A 26,086-nucleotide genomic window follows, 5' to 3' on the forward strand; every position below is an offset into this window, starting at 1 on the left:
CAGAAGCGGGTCACCTGTCCATCACACGGCCGCGAGCGCTTCTGTGGGGCTGCCAGGGCGCGGGCGCCGTTCTCGGCCGGTCAGGGGCGGCGGGCGTGCCTCAGAGGAGCTCACGTCTGCCCGAGACTCAAGCCGCGGCCGCCAGCCTCTCCAGCACCAGTTATGGTCTGTCCAGCGGCCGGTCAACGGCGGAGCAGTCTCCCCGGGGACGGTCCGGAGCCCGGCCGGCCGCGGTGCTAAGACTGAGAGCGGCGAACCCCTGGGTCGCGTCACGGCTCGGCGGTCCGACGGCGCCGTCCGCCGCCGCAGCGCCGGCCCCGCGCCCCGGACCGGACGCCGCCGCGCTACAGCAGCCGGGGATCGCTGGCCAGCCGAGAACGGCCGCCGCCTCACACGGCTATCAGGGAAGCCGGCCGCACCCCCGGCCGCTCCCGACACCGTGTCGGCGGCGGCGCGCGCCTACCACTGGCCGTCAGTGGCGCGTCACTCACAGCCGGCTGCCGTGTCCAGCGCCGGGTGCCGCGACGGTGTCCGCTGCACCGGCCCCAGGCAGGTCAGCTGGAGACGGGACGGCACACCCGGACCGGACCAGCGCCACGGTCCGCCGACTCCGCCCAACGCGCAACCACCGAGGAGAGGCGCAGAAAAGATTGGCGTCAACCAGCTCTGAGCCCGAAGGCTGCCAGCACTAGGTCGCTAACGCCGCCGCGGCCAGCGGCACGAATCCTACAATATTGAGACTTTCGGTGTCCGATGCATTCACAAAAAGTTCAATACTTGAACACGGCCAGCCGCGTGTGTACCATGACCGGGCATACCTGGCCGCCGAGCCCGCCGTCCCCGTCCCGTACCCTCCGCAGCACGCGCACCTGATCGGCCGACACCGCTCCCACAGCGCCGCGGCCACCTGACCTTGAACACGTGTCACGTGAGTATGATGACGCCGAGCGATGCGGCGGCGGCTGATCCGCCGTCACCGGCGCCGGCGCGGCCCGTGACGTCATTGGGCCGGTGGTACGGCACCGGCCCGGCCCGGCCCGGCTCGGCTCTGCTCTGCTCTGCTCGACCCGGCTCGGCCGGCCGGCCGGCACGTGCGGCGGCCGGTGCAGGGCACGGGGCGGAACGACCGTTGCAACGGCCGGCGCCAGTGGGGCGGCGCCGGCCGGCGTCCGGCCTCAACGGCCCGCCGCGGGTCGAACGGACCGCCGGCCGGCCAGGGCGCCCGACCTCGGCCACTGGGCACCGGGCGCCAGCCGTACTGGATCGCAAACAATTCAGGAGAGTTTGACACAACGGTTGGTATAGTTCCGCTTCATAAATTCCCAATTCCAACTAAATCAGTTCTCATGTCCGCCATAATGCACATGACAGCGGCACCGCGGTATGCTTACATATGCTATCTACCAATGCCTTTAATCGATGCCCCCGACATGCAAGCCCACTGAAGACATTTCAGAGTCACGCAGTGAGGGGCCCGTGTTTGTCCTCGCGCTTCAGTGCCAGAACGGATGCGATTTCGAGACTCGGTGAGATTTCTCACTATCTGCCCATAGCACTCCTGTCTCAGCACGTCTGGAATGTGGTCAGTGAAAATGCTTCTACAATGAAAATCCTCAACACAAACCAACCAGTGGTTCTCATATCTAAGAACAATGCGCTTCAAGGCAACAGTCGGTCGAAGAAAGCCGACCGGTTTAGAACAATATTGTCCTAAAATTAATCTTATCTTGGAGCAACAAGGGCTGATGTTCACTCGGGCGGCTCAGGCGTCAGCTGTACCATATGCTGGCACGTGCGCGGAGAAAAAGGAGCTCAGAAGCATGACGATCCTCAAGGCTGCTCGGCAGTACACAAACTTATAAAATCAACCTTTGTGTTACAATCACGTCGCCCATCCGCCAAAACAGGCCCACCGGTTAGGACAATTTCCTGTGCACTTCTAAATTGAGTATGACAACCATTATTTTGCGGAAAAAGACACGCATTCTAAATACAGTTGTCATTTTTGGTGGCCAACGGCCGGCACTTTCCTGCCCAAGAGAGCCTTGGCACGACATGTGCGATGCTCCCTGTCGCCACAGCACAACGTATGCTCGACGTCTGACCTTCAGAACTGGCCCGTCGCTGCTAGTTGGGGCCTTGCAGTGCGCAGCGTCTTTTGTGACTGCCAAAAAAACTTCCGTGCGCTTGGTATTTTGCGAAGACAGTATTTTCCCTCATACTTTTCAGAGGCAAGGCTCGAAAAAATCCAGTCTTGCAAGTCAGCACCCTGCCCAAACTACTAAGCGGTAACGACATACATCAATGCATAGACAACGCGCCTCATCAACAGGCTTGACGAACGCATGTCAGGCTCAGGCTTGGGGGCCCCCTTCATAGCGGAGTATTCATGGGTGGACCTGCACCGGTAGACACTATGCCGCATTCAGTCCACCCGTCTCCTTTCCACCATGGCTGATACCGCAATAGTCAATCGAACATCTACCCCTTGATGAAGAACCGGACCGCCGGCACAAAGCCCGAACTCAGGGCAACACAACGCAAGTGCCGTCCTACTCGCCAGCCCCATGTCCTCCCGCCGGCACCCCCCCCCCCCCGCCCACTGGTGACGGTCACCAGGATCAGGAGCTACAGCGGCGCTGCGCTCGCAGCGGCCGCCGCTGCCCGCTGCCGGCGGCGGCTGGGCGCGCCGCCAACTCACCTGGACGGGGCTGCGCGTGCCGTCCGAGCTGGCGGACGTGCCGTCGCCGTGCTGCGAGGCGCGGCCGTCGCGCTCCTCGTACACGGCCACGATCTGCTCGCGGTCGTCGGCCACGTCGCTCAACCGGTCGTCCGGGTCCAGCAGACCGCCGTCCGCCGACTTGAGCGAGTGCACCGTCACCCATGAGTCGTTCGGCTGGCGGCGGAGAGGGCGCGGGTTAGCAGACAACCGGGGCCAGCGGTACCACGGCCGGCGTCGGCTGGGGGCGCTGTGCGTCGGGGCGGGTTCCGGGCACCTCTCCTCCGTGTGGCGCCTTTGACGAGTGAGACGCCCGGAGAGCTGTGGAAGCGGCCACCGCGCCACGGAGCGGGCGAGCGGCACGGCCCGGCGCGAGCTCAACGGCCGCGGTCGGGCGTGACCAGCTGCAGGCAGTGTGCGGGACGACGATCAGCGTCGCGTGCCGAGCTCCGGCCGGCCCCGCCCGTCTGCGGCGGCGGCCACGGCCAGAGCGGCGCCCCGCGTCGGCTCGGAGCGAGGCCGGCAGGGCGCCGTGGCCGCCCGGCCGTGCTGTTTTCCCGTCCGAGCGCTAATGAAGCGGCGAACCACCTGGCCATCGCCGCGCAGCGCCATTCACCTGTCCGTCAGCCGCGCGGCGGCGGCACAAAAACGAGCCGGCCGTCTCTCCTGCCGGGCCGGCCACCCAGAGCAGCCAATCGGCCGCCGGTCCGTCAGACGGTCACTCGGCAGCCACGAGCCGGGGCTGCGAGGAGCCCATCGACCGGTATGGTCAACATCAGTGGCGCGTGGTCATCAGGGACAGCGGACAAAACAAGGACGGGTATCCAGTAGCCAAATGTAGGGGAATAATCGATTTCACAGACAGCCAAGGATTGACAGCTGCACGGATTGTGACGACTGCTTTCTGTGTGATTTATACATGAAACTTTGTATAAAACGAAGTGAGATTCCGTTCAAGAACATCGCTACGATGATAAAAGTCTTCGCTTGGGATCTAAGCCCGGCGATTGCTACTGTTCGAAACTGAACTGTACTTTACACCGTTCCGTCGCTCGTCATCAACACAGCGCACCTCCAAGCACGCGACCACACAGGGCGAAGAAACGATTTACCCCGAGCCCAGGCTTTGTCTCCAAATAATTAGCGTCTTACGGAACATGGTGTCCCCATCTCCAGGGAGCTGCTCACAAAAAGCCCGGGAGAAAACGAAGTGCCCATTGTGTTTTCACTCCGGCCATCGAAAGAGCCCCAGCAAGACAATGAAAATCATACAGCGGTCAGAGATTAACTGCCACTAAAATCAAGAATTTAGAACAAAGGCGAGCTGCACAGCGGAGAGGACAAATGGAGGCTCAGTAACCATAGGAAATGTTCTGACCAGTTAGGTAAAAGGCCTTCCAATACAAATTGAAATGGGGAAATACTGTCTTAATGCGCAGGTCACACCAGCCACCGCCCCCCCCCCCTTCCCCCAATTTCATGCCAGTGATTTCAAACCCGCTTGCTGGCAACGGTTTCAAGACTATTGAGTACAAATGGACAAGGGTGTGTCGACTTGAGGGCTATAGTGCGCCCCTGGAACCTGGGTCGAGTCAAACACTGCTCGGTCGTGCCCCAAACGGGTCCAAGATCCGTCAGCGGCCACATCTAGCCCACTGATGTTCAATACTCAGTGAAATGGAACTGGACGGGGAAAACAGAGTACTCCTGGTTGCTCTAAGTCACGCCTGTCTGCATATTTTAGCACGCAGCTAACCACTACGGGCGGGCGACATACAAGTAGGCAGCGTACCAATCCCCCATGAGTACAAGTGTGATGCGTGCGTGTCCCGTGTGCGCGTGCCATGCCAAGACCGCACGCATCGTCAATCGTCCATAAGCGCTGCCACAGACTGGACTGATCGGTGGGGCATCCCTTACACAAGCTCTTGACCCAAGCTTAAAGCAGTCGGCTGAGTTCAGGACGGTCGGTCGCACACGAAACGGGGGGGGGGGGGGGCACTCCTGCCCTCCGGGTGTGTCGGCGCGCCAGCCGGCCCGCCGTCCCGGTCCGGACCCCATTCGGCCCACCGGCGCACGGGCCCGTCGCCCGGCGGCACAGGCGACGCCCGGGCGGGCCGGCCGCCGGTCAGGCGCCGCTCCAGGGCGGACCGGCCGCCGGTCCAGGGGCCGCTCCAGGGCAGACCGGCCGCCGGCCAGGGGCCGCTCCAGGGCGGACCGGCCGCCGGTCAGGGGCCGCTCCAGGGCGGACCGGCCGCCGTCTCAATCAGGGCGGGCAGAGCCGCGTGGCCGACCAGCGCGGGAGCCGCTCCCGCTGTCTCAATCATGGAGGCCATTGCTCACACGATAAAAAGGCGTTGATTGGGTGGCTTTAATACGTCTGCTGTTTGTAAACGGCGGCGAGCCCACCAAACGGCGGCTTGTCATGGACTTCGGTACCTTCCAGAAGATTGCCAAGCGGTCGGGTTGTTGATAAGGTTTGTAATGCAAACAAACTGTCAGAAGAGATGATGGACAAAAAACACAGGTCAAAGACCTGGCCCATGGTCTGACCGTGAACGTCACATTCAAATCATCATTGGGTTGTAAATAGCAGCCAAGAATACTTTAGACGGCCGTGAGGACAAGACAGCTGTGTCGCAAACTGCATTGTCGGGTTGTGATCCCTAAGACCAAAAGTGTGTTAAATATCATGTGTTGCAGCCGCAGCTTATAAGATGCATTAAGAAAAAAACACAGCAAGCGAAATTACCTTAGGAGACAACGCTACACCGAAATAGTGGCGCAGAGTGAGCAACAGAGAGAGCACTGAGCAGCGACGCGATTCAGGGATCACTCAATCTTGTGGTCAAGGAAGCCACACAGCTCGTCGCTCTGCACGTCTTACCTCATCCAATCATTGATTCATTACCGCAACGAATCCCCGTAACTGACACCTACCTTGGCTACTCCGTTCAACGATATGCACTACGCAGCCGAAGGCAACACGCCACCCTGTGTCCACGCACCGGTTTCGCAGCGCGCCGGGCCCCGGCCGCCAGCCGGCACCGGCCTGCCGAGAGGCGCCGGGGGGGAGCGAGACACGTGACAGCCGGCGGAGCCGGGCTGGCGGGGCGCCAGGCCGTGACCTCTGGCTGACCCGGCCGACCCGGCGCACCCCGGCGCGCTCCGCCGCCGGCGCCGCGCTCGGCTGATTGGTGGCGCCGCATTAAACAATCAACACCGTACACGGACAAACAATGCCGCCATCTAGCCGGATTTTCACCGCCCAAAGCCGATAAAACGCTGCGGCGCCTGAGATTGCGAGACGCCGGTGTAAATCGCCGCCCGGCGATGGCTGCTCACGATAACACATCGCCACGCGGCCACGGCCAGTCACGATAACGTATCGGGCCGAGAGCGGCACTGACAAGCGGCGTTGTTTTAACCCCGACACCCATCAAATATTAATAGAAGCGATTAATTGCCGTAACTGGGATTAAAAGCGCCGGCCGCATGCTGGGTGGAATTATCCGGCGTGGGCCGGGCGCCGGTGCTCAATCCCGCCGACTCATCGGCGTCCTCGTCGGCGTCCGACGGGCGCCGGGCCGTGACGGCCCGCGAGAGGACGCACACGCTTGCACCGAGTTGGGTGCCGACGCGTGTCAGACCCGACGACGCTCGAGCGGGCCGCTCCGGAGCTGCGCCGGCGACACACAGCTGGCCCGTCAGGCGCGCGGTTCCGCACACGCTGCACCGAGCTGGTGACGACGCGGTGTCAGACCCCACGCGGCTCAAGCGGGCCGCTCCGGAGCCGCGCCGGCGGCACACAGCTGGCCCGTCAGGCGCGCGGTCCGCCCGGCACGAGAGCAAGGGGACTCCGGCGGGCGGACTGGACCCGTGTCGTCACCCGCCGCCGACGCTGGAGGCACTCACCGGGCAGATTTGCTTCACCCAATCCGCCAGCTAGCCAGGGGGTCTTAGCTTTGCCCGCCCACTGGCCGTTCCCAATCTGCCTCACTCATAAGTCACCCGTCCGTTCACTCATGTCAAAAGGTTTAATCTCACGATGTAAAGACAAACGGAAAACTTTGATTAAGGCCTGACCCGGCCATGCCCAGTCCCGAGGCTTTCTAAAACAAGCTTATCCATTTTCCGCAGATCCATCGTTCAAAGGGGCAGCCGTTCGCGACTGTTCTCTGGCCAGGCCCGTCCGCACTGCGTAGAGCGCCATCCAGCCCGGCCAAACAATGGAGACGTGTGCAGACCGTGCAGGGACAGTGGCTGGCGTGGAATTCCCCAGAACCGGCCCAGAGTAAGGCAGCCGGCCGGGCCGCCCACAAAGGCGCTGCACACGCCCCATCCGCATGCCACGCGGCGGGCCTGATCCAGCGCTACTGTGCAGACACCAGGTGCGGTTTAGACAGGGGCGCTTCCTTCACGCCGACACGGTCCACGTCCGCAGAGAGTGCAGAAGAGCAGCGGGACTAAGTCGTCAGCCGGATCTGCCCCGGCGCCTCTCACAGGTGGCGCAGGCCTTCCCGCGGCCGGGGGCACCGAAGCTGAGCTTTTGAAAACAGCGGCTAAACCAGGACTGACGGCTCGACTCGAAGCTGCTCCGTTCAACGCCGCCACGGGCTTCAGCGGACTCCCCAGCCGGCCGACACGGCATCACCTGCCGCCGGTGCCAGAGTCACAGGGCACACTCAGGCCGCGGCCGTCCGCCGACCAGCGCGGGGGCGCGACCCGCCGTCTCCAAGGTGACACAGCCCGGACCGGGCTCGGCGGCGGCGTCATGAATACAGCGGGGCTCGTCCGAGCGCCGCGCGGCGCACGACTGAGGGCACCGTCATGCGGCGTCAGCATCAGCGTCCGCGCAGCAACACGCCGAGATACCGATCAGCATAAGCTCCAGAACCGGATGACGCATACTGAGGCACGCTAAGCTGTAGTGTGCTCAGCCCGACCGACTCACCCCGCCCTTGACAGCAGCCGGGCACCCGTGCGGACGTGCGCTCCTGCCGACGCAGACGTCCGTCGGGCTGATCACCGCTCGGCAGCCGGCCCCGCATGTGTCAGCCTCCGCAGGGGCGGGCTACAGCCGCCGGCGCGGTCCGACGGCTTCATCTTCCCGGCATACCGGCGCTGTCCGGCGGCGGCCCGCCCCCGCCCGCGGCGCGCCGGCCCGGCCCGGCCCGGCGCTGACCGGCCCGGCGTGCCCGCGGCGCCACGGCGCTGACCGACCCTGCCACAGACGGATAGAGCGCGGCGGCAGAGCGCTGAACAGACCCGGCCCGGCGCCACACCGTCCGCGGCGGCCCGGCGCTGACCGACCCTGCCACAGACGGACAGAGCGCGGCGGCAGAGCGCTGAACAGGCCCGGCCCGGCACCACACCGTCCGCGGCGGCCCGGCGCTGACCGACCCTGTCACAGACGGACAGAGCGCGGCGGCAGAGCGCTGAACAGACCCCGCCCGGCGCCACACTGTCCGCGACGGCTCGGCGCTGACCGACCCTGCCACAGACGGACAGAACGCGGCGGCAGAGCGCTGAACAGGCCCGGCCCGGCACCACACTGTTCGCGGCGGCCCGGCGCTGCCCGACCCTGCCACAGACGGACAGAGCGCGGCGGCAGAGCGCTGAACAGGCCCGGCCCGGCGCCACACCGTCCGGCCGAGCCAGCAGGGACGTCCGAGGGCGGCCAAAACGGGTCCAACGGGTCCGGTGACGGCTCCCAACAGGCAGGACAATCAGCGCGCACCGGCGCTGACAGCGCCAGCGAGGATCAGCGCAAAACACGCCCTCTATGGTGTACACGATGTGCATATAGTCATGCGTCATGCTTTCTATCAGAGGCAGGCCCACCACACGAAACACTAGGTCATCGTGCCTCATCTAGCCCAGATGGCAGGGAATTGCCGGCAAAACCACACGTAATCAGCCGCTCAGCCCGAGCTCTGATCGCTCTGATCGCGGGCGTGTCACGGAACCAATGCTATCACACCATCGCTTCCTGTCGGCCCGCCTTTCCAACCCATTGTTCATCGGCTCCACACACGGAACAGCGGCAGATGGGCAACAACACACAAACCCTGCGGCGGCCAGCGCTGTCCAGTTCACGGTGCTACACAGTCGACAGGTGGAGAAAAGTCCGGTAAACGACAGCTGGCACCCAGTGACAGAGGCTGCCTCCGAGGAGGCTCCTCCAGGAGCCCGCATCGGATCTAGAGGGCAGGGCACGCTGTGACCCTCTCTGCCAGCTGACCTTGTCCCTGCGTGCGTACGGTACCCCGTCTGCCGCCTAACCCGCCCCTCCGCGTGCGTGCGGCGGCGGGTCCGCCCCAGGCTCTGCTCCTGCCCCGCTGCAGAGCCTGCCGCCGGCGGCGGCGGACCAGCGGCAGGACTCTGTTTACGCTGACTGTCGGCGCGGAGAGGGGCGGCGATCCGGCGCCGCCCTCCTCGGCCATCGTTCACGGCGGCCCGCCCCGCGCCGCTGGCGCACGGCAGCCGCAGCCGACCCCGGCCGTGACGCTGCAGCGCCACGGCGGCGTGACGCCGCGCCCGCGGCGGCGGTGACGGCGCGCGGCCGCCGGCGCGCCGCTCGCACGCCCATAACGCGCGAGGACGCGCAATTGGCGGCACTCGGCGCGAGAGTGGCCGCGGTTGGCGTTGTTTGTCAGCAGCGGCTCATCAGGCTGTCGACACGATATGGCCGGTAAGCAGAGCCAATCACGACCGACAGCACCGCACCGGCAACAGGCGAGCCGCCCCACACAGACCGGACCGCAGAGCAAGGCCACACTGGCACTCATCTCAACAAGGGGCCTTGATATGAAACAAAACAGCCCGGGCGCTAGCGCTACAGGCTTACCGTGACAGTCAACATTCAATGCACCGTGCCAATGTCTGACCAAAACGTCAAACGCACCACGCACCGCATGAGCACACGGACAGGCAGAACCTCATCGCATGAGTACATGCGTACGTGACATCAGTACAAGCAAGTGCAGAGGTAGAGCCCCCTACAGTTACTTCAGAGTAGCGCATGTCCCACCGGCCCCCGACATCAATCACCGGACAAGTCGCGAGCGGAGCGGCCGACGCCGGGCCGGCCGGCCGCCGCCGCCGCCGCCACCGCACGTGTAGAAAGTGTGACGGCGCGGCGGCTGGACAATCCCCGAATGCGTCAATTTCACCGCTGCGCGTGACAACGCGGGCGCGGCGCCGTCTACCGCCGGACGGCGCGGAGAGCAGCGGAAGAGGCGGCATCCGATAGATGATCCGGCGAGATGGTGCTGGCGCAGATACGCCGGGGCGGAGGGAGCACGGGCGGGAGAGGTCTGACCGGGATACAGGTGGCGGCGGCGACGCCGTCCTCCACTGGTAACGCAACGCAAACCTTTCCGGAGAAACGGTGCCTGCCTACGGCACGTAAACTGGTCGCGTGGGATACGCCCGCTACCGTCGCGCTCGCGTCCTCGGGCTGCTAATCACGCAGTGCTGAGGACGCCATGGACCATGGACCTTGCGCCTGCAGCGCTGGTCCATGGCGACCGTCGTCTAGAACGAGCTCCACCGCGTTGCCGACGCCAGCCACGCGGCCTTACGCATGAGGTGCTAGCCGGACGGCAGGACCGGCAGCGGCCGGACGATGCAGGGACGGTCCGCGAAACCGCAGGCGGCGGATCACGGATGTCAGGCTGGCTGGCGGTGAGACGTAACCGAATCAGAGTGGGGCGCCGGGGCTGGCTAGCCGGACCGGTGAGTCCGGAGCTCGGGGCGGCAGTGCAGTCCGGTGACCGACCACAAATGGACCGGTACGGGACAGAGGCGAACCAGCGCCCGTGACGAGCATGCGGCGGGGATGCCGTATTCAGCAAGGGCGGACAGGCGTCCTGGATCCGGACGGATGACTCAGCCAGCGGCTCAGCACCAGCGGCTCAGCAGCGCCGTTGGTGCCAGGGCTCCCGCCACTCTCAACTCGAGAGGAGAGGACTGCTGATATCATCTGGGTACTGTTGTTCCATCGTCGATCAGAGCGCGTCACACAACAGCCGCCTCGCTGGTAGAAACGAACGCGTGCCGGCACATGCATAATGCATTCCCACCGCCCTCTCAACGAGCCTGCCGGTGCCCATGCAGTTCCGGCGTGTACCCATGCAGTTCAAGCGGACGGGTCGTTAAGCGGTGCCATAAATCACCGGTCAGCTGGCCGGCGGCCGGTCGGCGCCGGCCGCGGTGCGCCGCCGGGCCGCCCTGACCGCAGCAGCGCCCCCGGCACCGGGCCGCAACGGCGCCGTGGCGTGCCGCTCTCCTATGAGCGCCGCCGAAGCGGAGGCTGGCCGCGCCGGCTGCCGGCCGCTACATGCTACGGTCCGCGACGCCCAGGGCCGCTGCGAGACCGCCGGCCGCCCACCACGTGGCGGTCGCCAGCGGTCGACGGACCGGCGCGCCGACACCAGGCCAGGGGCCAGCGTCGGGACGCTGGGAGGCGCCGGCCGCCCGCGGGCGCGTCTGCGCGGTGCCTCGCGCTCACCGACCCGCAACAGACGCCTACAGCAGGAACGTGCGGGGCGCTCGTGCTACGCCCGGCGGGCCGGGGGCGCGCCGTTCTCGGCGCGGGCAGCGACGGCAGCGGCGCCCTCGCATGAGCCCAGCCCGCCGGCCTGGCCCGGTGCGCCGCTCTGCCGCCCGCACGTCACCGCCGGGCGCATCCGGGCGCCCCGATACAGGCCGAACGGGGCCACAGGGCCGCAGCCGGCCGCCAGAGCGGAACGGGTCGGCTCGACCCACCACCAGCCGCCGGCTGAACGGCCTCTGTGACCTCACTGATGCCGGGGACGCACACCCCTGACGTCACGGGAGTAAACAGCCGGCGGCCGGCCCCACCGCCGCCGCCGCCGGTGCGTGTCTGTGTGTGCAGCCGACACCACCGGTGTGTGAGAGGTGAGTCAGCCGCGCCGCTGTTCCGAGAGGCCAGGTGCGCCACAGGATGTGGGCCCGGCCGGTGCGCAGGAAGACGATTGTTCGCCGGCCGGGCGGCGGCGGCGGCTCCTCGCCGCTCCTCAGACGGCGGCGAGGGCGCCGGGCTCATTACAGTGTCAGCGCTCACACCAGGGAGGCCGGCACGCGGCGCCAGCTGGCCGGGGCAGTGGAGCGACTCGCGCGCGCCCGTCACTCGTGGGTCACCCACCTTAATCTTGATGATGACGGAGTAGTCTTCCAACTTTCTCCCGTTGCTTAGCTTCATCGTGAACTTTTAGAGAACGAGGGCGAAACACTTAGCACCACCACACCGGAAGTGAGCCGACACACACACACAAAACACCAATCGCTGGTTCTACTTCCCTTCAGGGGATTACCAACTTGCCACGTAGCCTCACAGGGAGCAGCAATATTCAGGACCGTAGACTCGAGCACCTCTGACCAGCCCGCTCGGTCTCTCCCGCGGCACGTCACTGCGGCGCAGCTCCCCCGGCCGCGTCACAGCACACGTGACGTCACACCAGCGACGTCACAGTGCGGTCCCCGGGCCGGCCGGCGGTATGCACACGCGGCGTCACTCTCGTGACGTCACAGTGCAAGCACGGCGTCGACGCAGGCCGGCACTCCTCTCTGCGGACAGCGCCGCGGGCGCGGCTGGTCTCCAGCGGCGGCGGCGGCCCGCACCGCCCGACGGACGCACGCAGAACACGCACCGCGCCGTCGAGCGCGAGCGCCTCGGCGGAGCGCCGACGCCGTCACGGCCAGGCAGGCGTCGCAGAGAGCCCGTTTGACAGCGGGTGGAGCTCGGGGCCGGGCACAGCGCGGAGCGGAGCGGCCGACATGGCAGCGGTCGGGTCGCTCCAGTAACACTGGCGCTGCCGCCGCCGCCGCCGCCGGCCCTGCCGCGGCGCGTCACGCCCGCTGGATGGGCAGCCGACTGTGACCGCCCCCCCCTCCCCCTGGCCGGGGGGGGGGGGGCGAGGCGGAGGTGACTGTGACCGGCAACGACCCTCAGGCAGGCCAAGAAGGCGGGCGGGGAGGGGGAGTAAGGCTGATTGGTCGGCGACAGTTTGCAGACCCTGCAGCACGGCAAGGGACAGTGCAGACGCAGTCGCATCGCTGAACAACAGACACTTTCTCTGGAGCAGCCAGCCGGCAACACGTGTGGCGCGAGAGATCGAATGCAAGATACATCCGCTTTATCACGGCGCGACGACATTGTCACACGCAGTAGCCTACGCAGGGGTACGCAGCAGTCCTACATGCAGGAGCTTACGCTGGATTTCGCGATGGGGAGGGGGGGGGGGGGGGGGAGGGACGAAGCACAACGCAACGCTTTTCACCAAATATTCATTTATCGCGCCGCAGACGCAGAAATGTGCTGCATAGACTAAAAGAACATCGTATGTTCTCGATCTACTAAACGTGACTGAACCAATTTTCTCGAATCTCCAAAACTATCACGTCTTACATAATTCTTAAAGCAACGTTTTCAACATTTTTTTTCCTGTTGCAATTTTTCCATTTATTCCCGCACATGTTCATGCCTGCAATACATTTGATAAGCGAAGGGGGTCACGTGCCTGCGGAGGCGACGATGTGCGTACGCCGCTGGCCACGTGATACAGGGCTGTGGGGCCAGTCACCGGGATGGGAAAAGGCCCGTCAGTTTACAGCACGGCGCATATACCGGCCCCTGCCAATTTCAGACAGCAGCGCAGAGTCCTACCCAGAGGCCATGACCCAGAGACCAGGGCGCCGTCAACTGAGAGGTGTAGCCACGCTGAACAAATCAAACACGCACCCGAGGGTGGCAATCCATCCACACATCGTGTACTCTACCGGAGGCTGCGGTGAGGTCAGTCGGACCGGGCGTCGGGCCCCGAACCCGCACCGTCGGCTGAAGTGTGTCGGGTCATCAATAACCGACCGAGAGACCGGTCCAGACCGGACCGGGCCGAGGCGCCCTCCAGTCTCGCGGCCCACCGCGGCCCGTCGGTTCACACCTTCGCTTCACGCCCCGCACCGACACGTAAACAACAGGCGAATCCAACGAGCCGCGCAATCATTTGTTATCTGATGCGGAAAATTGCGTGGTCAAGGCAGTTCCTGTGCTTTCCCACGCACAGAGACGGCCACAAAGAGCCGGCGAGAAAGTGAAATGGGCGTAGCCGACAATAACCACAAACACACGCGCCGCCAGCAGCTCGCGGACGGACAATAGACGCCGCGACCCGGCCCGGCCACGAGCCGCTGGGTGCGCACGTGCCGGAGATGAGTCGGTCACGGCGGGACCCGCCGCACGTCGTGACGTCCGTCACCCCGCCGGCCCGCCCACCCGGTCGACGCCGGCGCGCCCCGCGCCCGGGCCGTCAGCGGGCCCGGCGGCGGCGCTGCGGGCGACGCGTGACCTCGGCCGGCTGACCCGGCCCGACCGGCGCCCGTTCACACCCGATCGAGCGACCGCAGCGCCGGCCGCCGGCCCAGATCAGGCCAGTGGGGTGAGAGCGCTGCGGCGGCGGTGGCGGCGGCCGGGCAGCGAGGTCCGACGGGCGGCGGGCCCGTCAGCCCGGCGGCGACGGCGTCTCAGATCAGGCCCGCCGCCCGTCAATCTCGAGCGGGCCGCCGCCGCCGCGGGTGCGCCGCACGACAGGCGCCGTCATGAATACGTCAGGGTCGTGTGAGACCTTGCCGCCGGCTGGCGGCGGGAGGCGGCGCTCACTCTGACGCCTGTCCGCGGCGTGGCCGCCGGCGTCCGGAGGTCCCCGGACGCGGGTGGTCGGACACATCAGCCGGAAGCGGCAGCCTTGATCGCGCCGCCGCCGTCCCACGGTGGCCGCCTCCCGGCGCGACAATGAACGGCCGGCCAACCAGCCCGGCCGGCGGTGCCGGCACGCCTAATCACCAGCCGGCTGGAACGCAGCCCGACACGCCCGGCCGTGAGAAGACGTCGGCGCTCGTCACCGGCCGGCCCGGGTGACGAGCGTCCGGCGGCCCCTCCGGTGCCGGACCACGGACGCCTACACGGGCGTCAGCCGGCCGGTCCGGGTGACGAGTGCTCGGCGGCCCCTCCGGCGCCGGACCACGGACGCCTAAACGGGCGTCAGCCGGCCGGTCCGTGCCCGCTCAGCCGTGCCACCAGCGGTGGCGATCGCAGCCGCGCACCGCAGGCGGCGGGTCAGCCGTCCCGCGACGGGGCGGCCGGGCTCCGAGTAACGGGGGCCTGCCAACCCTGGCGAGGTCGTGCGTGTGCCCGCCTCCGCCCTACTGCCTCAATGAAGGCGGACGGGGGAAGACGGCGTGCATCTCAGGGTGGGAGTGACCCAACTTTGGCCGCAGGAGGCGCCTGCAGCGGCCAGCGACCGGCCAGATACGGCCTCCGCGAAGCTGCGGGGTTATGTCTCTCGCTCCACTCCGGCCGTCCCAGGGGGAAGGGTTCACCGCGTGACCGGCGCCGCAACCACGGGACAAACCGGCCTGTCGGCGGCCCCAGCTTGTCGACGGGGCCCAGCTGGGAGCGCCGCGATGCCCCCCCCCCCCTCCCTCCCCTTCTTTTCCAGGACTGTGCACCACAGCGCACGGGCTGCGCGCGAGCAGACCCCCGGGACGGTGCTGTCGGCGCGCAGCAGACTCGACGCCAGTCACTGGGGCCGCCGGCCGGGAAAAAAGTCGCGCCGTCCGGACCGCGGCGGGCCGCTCTCTCCAGCCGCCGAGCTGTGAGGAGAGCTGCTGCTGCCCTCCGAGTAAGCCGCGCAGCCAGCGCCGGCCGTCCCAGCCCGGCAGCGGACAGCTGCGGTACAGAGGCCGCCCGCTCCCAGGTCGGCGCTGGCTGCTCGGTATCAGAACAGCCAGCGCCGGCCGTCCCAGCCCGGCAGCGGACAGCTGCGGTGTACAGAAGGCCGCCTGCTCCGCCGCCGCTCCCAGGCCGGCAGCGGACAGCTGGGGTACAGAGGCCACCCGCTCCGCCACCGCTCCCAGGTCGGCGCTGGCTACTCGGTATCAGAACATCCGCCACTGGGCGGCGACGCACGCCGAGGTACACGCTACGGTACCGGCGTCCCCGAGTCGCAGGCTGCCGCGTGTGGCTCCCTTCCATCATACCTCAGCTACCTGTGCAAACGGTCCACACATGCGCCCCTGTTCACACGTTCGCCGGGGGCAAGGATACCGCGGAAAAAGTGCGGCCATGCCTTCGCCGCGGCGCACGTACCCAGTGCGGAAATACCTGCGCTCGGTGCAGAATTTTGCAAAGGCACAAACAGGTTTTCCTTTCCCTGGAGCCCATGGTTGGTAACGGCTGTTGCTGTCTGAGTAACCAAAGCTGCGGCAAGGTCACACGAGGAGCCGAGTGTACGTGTATAAATACTGCTGCATTCACCCGCAAAACGTATTCATCATAAAGCTTTCGTCTAAAACCGGGACCGAATCCGTGCGGCTAGCGCGGCCTTCCCCTCAGGTAACACGGCTTCTCACCTGCCCCCGTCAGGCGGGCTTCCACCGCCGCCGCCCTCCCGGGGCGCCCCCACTGCAGCCCCGCACCGCCAGATCCGGGACAACCAGCAGCTCAAACAGCGAGGCCCGCACGGCGCGAAGCACCTGTTTACGGCCGGGAGGTCGCACGCAGTCGGCGGGCGGCGGCTCGCGCGACGTCAGCTGACGGTCACGGCAAGGTCAGTGGGCGGCCCGACGGCGGCGCGACACCCGCCAGGTAACGGTGCGGTCCCATCGGCGGCGGCCCGGCCCAGCCCGGCTGGGGCCGGCTCAGGCTGGTGAGCGGTGCTGGCCCCTTCACACTGCCGCCGGCCGTCGCCCGCCCGCTGCGGAAGGCCACCACACAGGTCAGGACCGGGTGGAAGGCAGAGGGGGGGGGGGGCGGATCAGCTGGGACCGCGGGCAGGGATCAGGTGGGGCCGGGGTGGTCAGCTGGGGCCGGGGATCAGCTGAGGCCGGGGACCGGAGTGAGCTGGGGCCGGGGAGATCAACTGGAGCCGGGAGATCAGCTGGGGCCGGGGATCAGCTGGAGCCGGGGGATCAGCTGGGACCGCGGGCAGGGATCAGGTGGGGCCGGGGTGGTCAGCTGGAGCCCGAGGGGGATCAGCTAGAGCCGGGGATCAGCTGGGGCCGGGGATCAGCTGGGGCCGGGGATCAGCTGAGGCCGGGGACCGGAGTGAGCTGGGACCGGGGAGATCGACTGGAGCCGGGAGATCAGCTGGGGCCGGGGGATCAGCTGAGGCCGGGAACCAGAGTCGGCTGGGACCGGGGAGATCAACTGGAGCCGGGAGATCAGCTGGGGCCGGGGGACCAGCTGCGGCGGGGGACCAGAGTCGGCTGAGGCTGGGGGATCACCTGGGCCGGGGTATCAGCTGGGGCCGGCGTATCAGCTGGGGCCGGGGATCAGCTGAGGCCGGGGGATCAGCTGGGACCGGGGACCGGAGTCAGCTGGGACCGGGGAGATCAACTGGAGCCGGGAGATCAGCTACGGCCGGGGAGATCAACTGGAGCCGGGGGATCAGCTGCGGCCGGGGGCCGGCTCATGTGCGCACACCGCTGCCTGACCGCAGGCCAGGCTTAGTGGTCCAGCCCGCGTGTAAGCGCCGCCATCAAAACACGCCTGGCAGACGGGAGGGCGACGAGCGTGATGGTGTTTACCGTGGAAGACACCAGCCTGGCTGACGTACTCTGACAACACGGACAGCCGCGCTCACATGCGGGGGATTGTGGAGCGTCAGGTGGGCACCAGCGAGGGCTGACCGCAAACGGCTGCCTGGTGCAGACGCTCCGAAGGACTTCGACCCAACGGAAGGCTAATCCCGCCGAGCTGAATAGAAACACGATGATGGTCACTTTTTGTGCCATCATTCCTAAATTACCCGCAATACAGATACGCCGCCCTCCCAAACAGGCACGCCCCTAATCTGCGCACAGCGCTCTTAACGCATGCGAAGTCGCACGCGGGGGCGAAACCAGCCCAAACGCGGAGGGCTATCATCAGCCATAAAAGGCTGCGGCTTTTCGGGAGAAAACTGGCCCTATCACGGCCGAGCCGTCACTCCAAAAGGAGCCGGCGTGCCAATCACGGCGGCCGAGACGGCGCGCCGGAGCACGGCCGGCCCGGGCCGGCGCGCATCTCCTGAATACCATCGGGGAGACGGGCGGCGGGCGGCGGGCGGCGGGCGGCGGGCGGCGGGCCGGTGGGGCGGCGGGCCGGCGGGGCGGAGCACGGCTGGCCCGGGCCGGCGCGCATCTCCTGAATACCATCGGGGCGGCGGGGCGGCGGGGCGGCGGGCCGGCGGGGCGGCGGGCAGCGCGCCGGAGCACGGCTGGCCCGGGCCGGCGCGCATCTCCTGAATACCATCGGGGAGACGGGCGGCGGGCCGGCGGGGCGGCGGGCGGCGGGCGGCGGGCGGCGGGCGGCGGGCCGGCGCCGGCCAGCTGGCCGGACGGTGACGCGCGTCCTCCCGCCCGCGACTCTATATGGCACGGCACCAGATCACAGCGATGGAAGCCGGCGTCTTGAAAAGGTCGGCCGTCGCAAGCTTCAAAACGGGCCGGTGCCACCCCACGGAAGCAGTCTCATTCGTATCGATCGCGAATTCGGCATAGGCCGGTTTTGCAGCCGGCTGGGCTCATCTGGGCGGCGGCGCTAGGAGGCTAGCCTAAGGCATTATCTCGGTGGTTGGCCTTGCGGCGCCGCTCGTCGCTGCGTCACGTGACGCGGACGTTCACGACCATCCTCCTGGTGCTGTGCATAGGCATGCGAGCGCTGCGGGGAACGTCCGCGGGTCTCGCGTATCTCGCGCCTGTGAGAGCATTGCTGGAGCCCCACTCTATCCGATGTTCGCGCCGGTGCGCATTTGGCTATCAGCTCACCTGCGTCTCATGTATGGCGGGCAGGCGGGCCCTGGTGCGCGGCAGCGAGTAGAAGCCGGGGCTCTGCACGAAGAGACGGATAGCGCCCGGTGCCTGCACGGTCACGTTCATGCCGGGGCGCACGGTCACGCGCGTCACCGGCTCTGCCAGGGGACCCAGGGCGGCCGGGCCGGCCGCCGCCGGCTGCTCGCTGGCCTGCAGCGCGCACTCTCACTCGCGCCCGGCGGCCCTCCGGCCGGGTCGCCCCGCCTCCTCCACGCGCCCTCCTCACCCGTCACAGACTGCTCGGTATCGGCGCCCTGCACCCGCTGCGCGCCCCGCTTGACTGTCGCCAGAGCCACGCGCCGAGCGCGCCGCCGCCCGCCGCCGCCGACGGCGCGGCCGTGTACGGTCTCTGGCAGGGAGCGCCGCGCGTCAGAGACTGTACGCCACGGGGAGACTGTCGCCGGCAGCCTGCCGCCGCTGCTGAAGCTGTTGCTGATGGATTAGTTCTGCGCAGATGGCTGGAAGCGGCAACCACTTTCAAAGCCGGCATGTCGGCTCAAGCCGAGGCTAGCGAAAGCGACAGATGAGGAACGAGCCGGACATCGAGTGACATAACCGCGCGAATAGGCGGTTTTGCTTTTGACTGATTTCGGCAATAGCGCGTTTTTCACACACTACGGTTTCGCAAGACATCAGGAGTCCAGGAAAACTAAACGTGCTAAATAACCACAATCCTTGGTAAGCTTCTACAATGATACTGAACGAATGCATCAAGACAAGACGGCTTGTCATTTCGTGACGCGTTTATCCCATCCCTGCCGAAATAGTCAAAAAATGAAATTATTTGAACAAAATACTCGACAGCAGTCACTACCCAAACAGCGTAAGCAAGAAACTGGACAGCAAAGACCGACTCTGACAAGCAGTAACCGGCTACCTCGGTTGTATTCCGCGTGGTCCCAAGCCAACGATCCATGGTCACACCTGATCACCCTGTCCTGGGAGTTCGCGGGCCCGGGCGCCGCTGATCAGACCACAACAGGTCAGGTCAGGTCGGACAGGAAACAATCGCTCGCGCACCGGGGGCTCCGGCTCCCACGCGGATGCCGCGCCGACACCGAGCCGGCGGGGGTCCTCCATCACCGGCCCGGCCGGCCGGCCGACGCACGTCACCGGCTCAACTTAACACGGCGACGCCGTGAGTGGCAGGCGGCGGCCCGCATGAGCGGCGCCCCCGCCGGCACCGGCCCACCCCGAGCCGGAGGACGGAAGCCCGCCAGCGTCGGCCCCGCCCCCCGGGCAGAGGACGGGCGCCTGCAGGCACCGGCCCACCCCGAGCCGGAGGACGGAAGCCCGCCAGCGTCGGCCCCGCCCCCCGGGCAGAGGACGGGCGCCTGCAGGCACCGGCCCATCCCGAGCCGGAGGACGGAAGCCCGCCAGCGTCGGCCCCGCCCCCCGGGCAGAGGACGGGCGCCTGCAGGCACCGGCCCACCCCGAGCCGGAGGACGGAAGCCCGCCAGCGCCGGCCCCGCCCCCAGGGCAGAGGACGGGCGCCTGCAGGCACCGGCCCACCCCGAGCCGGAGGACGGAAGCCCGCCAGCGTCGGCCCCGCCCCCCGGGCAGAGGACGGGCGCCTGCAGGCACCGGCCCACCCCGAGCCGGAGGACGGAAGCCCGCCAGCGTCGGCCCCGCCCCCAGGGCAGAGGACGGGCGCCCGCCGGCACCGGCCCACCCCGAGCCGGAGGACGGAAGCCCGCCAGCGCCGGCCCCGCCCCCAGGGCGGAGGACGGGCGCCCGCCGGCACCGGCCCCGAGTCAGAGGACGAACGCCGGACTCGGCGCCGGCTCCCTGAGCTGCTAACACGGCCGGGCGTGAGAGGGCCGCCGACAGTGAGCCCGCCTCGTGCATATCGCCGTGACAGGCCGGCCGCAGCACCGGGGAGCTGGCAAACCCGCACAAGCGGCCATGGCGAATCCACCGGTAAAAACGGCCTCCTTCGCGCCAGAGGCGGCACCGGTCCAGACGGAGGATGAAAGTCTGACGAGGGTGGAGAACGGCGGCGGGGGCCAGCGGGTCTTTCATTTTTAAAAGACGCTCGTCGGGAAGCCACTTCAGTGCTCACACGTAAAGCCGACGGCGGGTTTCCCATACCTGATATGGCTGCACCTTGAGCGCGTCACGTGCCGACGCGGTGTAGATCAATAATGACACGGCCAGACGCTTCGAGACATTTCGCCGGACATGGCTGAGCTCGGAACAAATCGTGACACAAAAGAAAGCCGAACAGAATAAGTGGAAAACAATAGACAGATCAGATGACGTCAAAATTTGTTTTATCAATGATACTGTCCGAACCTGCACCGAGGTCATCGCGACCCAGAATGCGAGCCATCGACTGCAAGCAACTAAGCAGTACCGATTGGCAACACCAACAACATTCACCTCTGTACAAAGCTGATGGCAGGGCCGTCGACAAGCGGACGGCAAAAACATGCCCACAGCTAAACAAACGTGCCCCATCGCCAACTAATCTCGGCTGCTTTCTCCGCGTGTATGACATGAGGATGCCGCTATCACCGTTATCTTATGCCGAAACGAGCCGTGCAATCTACCCGCGTATCAGACACACGCTCGTTATCTCGATCTCCTTGCCGTGGCAATCTGGTACAAGGTCTGCAAACCAAAGTTAACCACGGCTGTACTGAAACGATAACTGAACTACGAAACAAACCTGTCCATCCAGCAACCTCATGCACACGACCACTGTCAAGCTCAACATGTTACGGGATACCGCTGCAAAAATGCAGGCACCTGGTACCAGCAACAGCCCAGATGTATTTACGTTGGCGCAGAACTGCCAATTTATAGCTGACGCACTGGTGCCGGGTTCCAATGCATCCAAAACATGGTCAACTCTTTCAGTTGCCAACAAACTACCTGTATCACCAGCCCACGCATTGCTGCGTGGTGCTGAATGGACCGCTCCGCGGTGCTCTGCTGGTACCACGGCGCCAGAATATTCCTCCGCTTTCGAGGGAACTGTAAAGATACTGCTCAGAGTACCCGTCTGAATGTCCATAGACCATACACTACCCTTCGCTGCATTGCGCTACAAAGAGCAGCTAGTTCATGCGCATGTGAATGCAGCACTTGCCGCACTCATTCATTCGTGAGGCACACGAACAGACCACACATACGCGCCGCCGCCCGGCAGCCAACGCACGTGAAAAGCTATTCTCTCCCCAGCCCGCCAACCGAGCATGCTGCACCGCACCACAGCGACACTCGTACGCCACCTGGTGACACGTTCTGAAACTGAAGCTTGCGCTGGCGGCCGGCTGGCGGCCAAGCGGCGGGCGCCCAGCGCCGACAACCGGCAGCAAAAACGACAGGTGGGCGGCGCAAACACCGTAAACAAACGCACTTATGCCGACAGCGCCACTTTACGTCAGCGCAGGCGCCGAACAAAGGCCGGCGTTGTCATTGGAGCGTGAGCGCGCGCGCGCGCGTGTTTGCCGATCAGGCGGCATTCCGCAGGGCGGACAGCTTTGTTTGATGCCCCGCCCCGCGCGCCCAGCCGCCACAGGCTCGGCCCTGAAAGCCCACAGCGCCATAACACGGCCGGACAGTGTCGGCTTCGCCCAAAGGCAATGCTGACCAATCACGCGGCGGCTGGATGGCCGCCCAGAAGCGATCCGATCCGACGGTCGCCGGGAAGCGATCGGAACCGCTCCATTGTGACGCCATACATGTTCCCACGTGCCGGGCCCCGCCAGCGCCGCGGGCCGCCGTCGTACCGCCGCCGCGGGCGGAGAAGGCCCAGCTATCGCTCCTCGACGAAAGGCCTGGCTGGCACCGCTATCAGGCCGACACGGCGCCGTCCAAGCTGCCCCAGTCAAGGCAGATCAGGCCGAGACAGCGCCCAGCTGTCTCAGCCAGGGAAGCGCAAGCCGAGACGGCGTCGTACCAGTCAGGACGGGTTCAGCCGATACGGCGCCGCCCCAGCTGTCCCAGCCAGGGTAGCTCAGGCCAACACGGCGCCGCCCCAGCTGTCCAAGCCAAGGCAGCTCAGTCTGACACGGCGCAGTCCCAGCTGTCCCAGTCAGGACAGCTGCCACAATGGCCGGCAGGTCTGGCCATTTTCCGGGAGATATGGCCCGACAGCCGATACCACGGCCTCACGGTACAGCATTGCTCGGCCGATACTCGACACCGACAGGCAAAGTTCAACTGCTGCGCAGACCACGCTCAGCTGTCACGCAGGCGCGCGCCACTGCTGGCAGCGCCGGGGTGCAAGCACAGGCGAACGGACCGCCGTCGAGCTCGAGGTGCCAGGCCCGACCCTGACGGCGTGCGCCACACAGCCGCGCCCCGCGCGAGTACTACATATAGACACACCGACCATGTACTACGTATAGACACGACCGACCTTGGCTTCGTACGGGGAACCTTGTACACACAACCTCCCACAAACCCCAGGAGAAGCGAGTCCACCTACAGCAGGAGCGAACTGCGCAGCCACCAGCGGCCTCGTGCCTGGCGCCCCCCCCCCCCCCCCGCCGTCCGATTACCTGGGAGGGTCGCGGCGAGTTCATCCTCAGCGTGTAGCTCCAGCCCAGTGCGCGGCCCAGCTTGCCGCCCAGCACACGCCGCAGCCGACGGAACCCCATCGACGCCGACGCTACGGCGCTCGCGCCGCGCGATCGCTCAGCAGTCTTGTTGCCTCACTCGGCAGCGGTCACGGGGTCGGGGCGGGCGCGCACGACAACACCACAACGTGCTGTCCACTGCGGCACCGGCGCGGTCACCAACGGGAGGTCACGAAGACTGGTCACAGACCGCGCGCGCCCAGCTCCCGCAGCCGACGGCCAGCCGCCACTGGCAGGAGACGACGCGGGCGGGTCGGGCCGCCGCGCGCATGGAGAGGCATACGTGAGTGGCGCGTTCAAGGCACGCTCGACTCGGCACGGCGCGCCACGGCTCAGCGCGGCTGGCGGCGCCGGCGGCGGACCGAGTCCAGGGTCAGCGGCGGAGGAGAAGGTCTCGGCCGCCCGCCGACCTCCGACTCCGGGCCCTGCTGCCCCGCCCGGTCACAGGCGGTGCCGGCGTCACTGGCACCGTCGCCTTGGCTCGCCCCACGGCTCGTCACCACGCTCCACCAGCCGCCGACCAGCTCCGTGATCGACCTCCGCCCACCACGTCCGCCGAGCCGCCGCCGGCAGCTCGCCGCACGGCCGAGAGCACGAGTGAGACACGGCCACCGCCCGGGCCGAGCCGAGCCGGCGGTGTCGGCGCGGCGGGCAGCAGCGCCGACTGTGACGTGATGCCGAGCGCCGCCGACAATCGCGGCCGGCCTATCGGCTGGCAGCGCGGCCGATCGCCGCTCATCTGATACAGACGGTCCACCCCGCCCACCCGGGAACTGCGCTGCAATCGAACACGGCGGGGCCAGCCCACCTGGCCCACCCCATGGTGGGCACACCCCGCTGTGTTCGGCCGCGATGCAGCCGAACACAGCGGGGCTGAGCTGCAGCCGCCCACCCGACCCCGGGAACTGCACTGCAGCCGAACACGGCGGGGCCAGCCCACCCGGCCCACCCCAGGGACCGCGCTGCAGCCGAACACGGCGGGGCCAGCCCACCTGGCCGACCCCCGGGGCCGCACTGCAGCCGAACACAGCGGGGCTGAGCTGCAGTCGCCCACCCGACCCCGGGAACTGCACTGCAGCCGAACACGGCGGGGCCAGCCCACCCGGCCCACCCCCAGGGACCGCGCTGCAGCCGAATACGGCGGGGCCAGCCCACCCGGCCAACCCCGGGGCTGAGCTGCAGCCGAACACGGCGGGGCCAGCCCACCTGGCCAACCCCGGGGCTGAGCTGCAGCCAACCACGGCGGGGCCAGCCCACCTGGCCGACCCCGGGGCTGAGCTGCAGCCAAACACGGCGGGGCCAGCCCACCCGGTAGCTCTTGCCATACGGCCGGAAGTACGGGTGAGCCCGTAGGTTTATGCAGCACATGCAGTAGCGAGCTTTCGGAATTTCGAGCAAGGCAGCTAACAATGATATAGCTAGGTCAGCTCTAATTGTAATGAGTACAGATCATAACGCACATAAACCTAACAAAAATGCTTATTCTAGAATCAAACTATGTTATCATACAAATTGCAACATCGCGCAATGTTGGCCACTAGTGGTCTTACATTAGAGATGCTGCCTAAACCAAAGCACATCGAATTGGTCTCGCATACTGTTGGGTCATCACAGATGAAATCAACGACTTTTTTCTTGTAAATCCTATCGGCCACCAATAATTTGTTGATCGAAGTAAACAAAACTGCTCTACATAAATGGGTACTAGCCCCCCCCCCCCCCCTCTGGCGCGGCGGTTCAGTCCGCTGTGAGGAGACAGGCCGCCCTGTTAAGTGAAGCCTGGGCGGCTCTGTACCATTACCACCAGGTGAACAGTTGGGCCTGTGAAGCGGATTCTGGGTGGAGAAGTGCGCCAGGAACGTAAACAACTGAACAATTGGAATGTACATGCAAGCAACACATATAACACATGCCTAAGGTTTGACGGCATGGTACACGTGGATCGGATCTGAAACATCGAAATGAATGTGCAGATACCAAACTCTGCGTACGTGCCGTGGCCCTGTGGACCATGATTCTCCATCGGGATCTAGCACGTTTATGTATTTGTTCCCTCTCTATTTCCCGAAAACTGAGTGAACTGATTAGGCGGGACAAGAGTGCCGGCAGTCAGATGCTGGTGTCCTAGCCAGCTAAACGCCTTTTGCAGTGGTACGGGCGGGCGGAATAACATATGTTTATTATCACCCTGCGGATATACCCGAGAACAAGAGAATGGCGCTCATCGCCTTCGGGAACCAGTATCGGTACGGTACTAATATATGGACACATCCTACTGACATGCGTTTGGTAGGCAGAGGTAGACTGATGTTTAGCGTCCGCACACTAGATACCTATGGCCCGCGCGGCTGGGATATTGGCTGGCTTTGGGCCCGTCCGAAGGAGTTTACGTTTTTGGTGACTGTGACGCAGGTCTGGGGTTAAATCGCGACCATTGTGAACGGATATTGCTCACAGTGCACTGGGCAATGCGCCCGCGTTACTTTCATGCCCTGGCCTGCCTGGGTTCAGGTCAATGTGTGACATTGGAGGTCGGTTTCGGGAAAGGGTGCCCGTGGCGGCAGTTTCCTGCCTGTCGCTGGTGCACCTTTGTTCTGTGCTCGCCGCTGTCCACGGCCTCCTCCGCTGGTATGAGTGCACCTCACGTCGCTGCGACGCCCGGTCGCCGACATCTGGGCCGTTTTCCGCCGAGACCTGGGCAGTTTCTCGGCTCATTTCCTCGGCTCTATGGCGGTCTTACGTTTCCTGTCCTAGACAAATGACATATTGCTGATATTCCACCGTTACGAAAATACGGACCTGATCAAAAAGCCTGCATTTAAGCGACTTAAAGACATAACAGTGCAACCTTGAAATATGACTGCAAACTGTTGCAGATAATTTCAAGACGGTGCGACAA

The 26,086-nt window shown here is 65.8% G+C and overlaps 1 protein-coding gene across 1 annotated transcript in view; it reads right to left on the reverse strand.

The window, feature by feature from the left end:
- LOC119104129 (partitioning defective 3 homolog) overlaps window positions 1–18,852 on the reverse strand; it is a 54,667-nt gene extending 35,815 nt beyond the window's left edge. The window contains exons 1-2 of the mRNA XM_037227814.1: window positions 18,554–18,852; window positions 2,702–2,896 (exon numbers count right to left, since the gene is read on the reverse strand). Coding sequence (XP_037083709.1) covers window positions 2,702–2,896; window positions 18,554–18,664 — 306 coding nt within the window. The 5' untranslated portion in view covers window positions 18,665–18,852. The remainder of the gene's footprint in view (window positions 1–2,701; window positions 2,897–18,553) is intronic.
- Between the last annotated feature and the right edge of the window lie 7,234 nt (window positions 18,853–26,086).

Source organism: Pollicipes pollicipes, unplaced genomic scaffold (genome assembly GCF_011947565.3).
Source record: "Pollicipes pollicipes isolate AB1234 unplaced genomic scaffold, Ppol_2.1 Scaffold_5909;HRSCAF=7009_pilon_pilon_pilon, whole genome shotgun sequence".
In the NCBI taxonomy this organism is placed as follows: domain Eukaryota; kingdom Metazoa; phylum Arthropoda; class Thecostraca; order Pollicipedomorpha; family Pollicipedidae; genus Pollicipes; species Pollicipes pollicipes.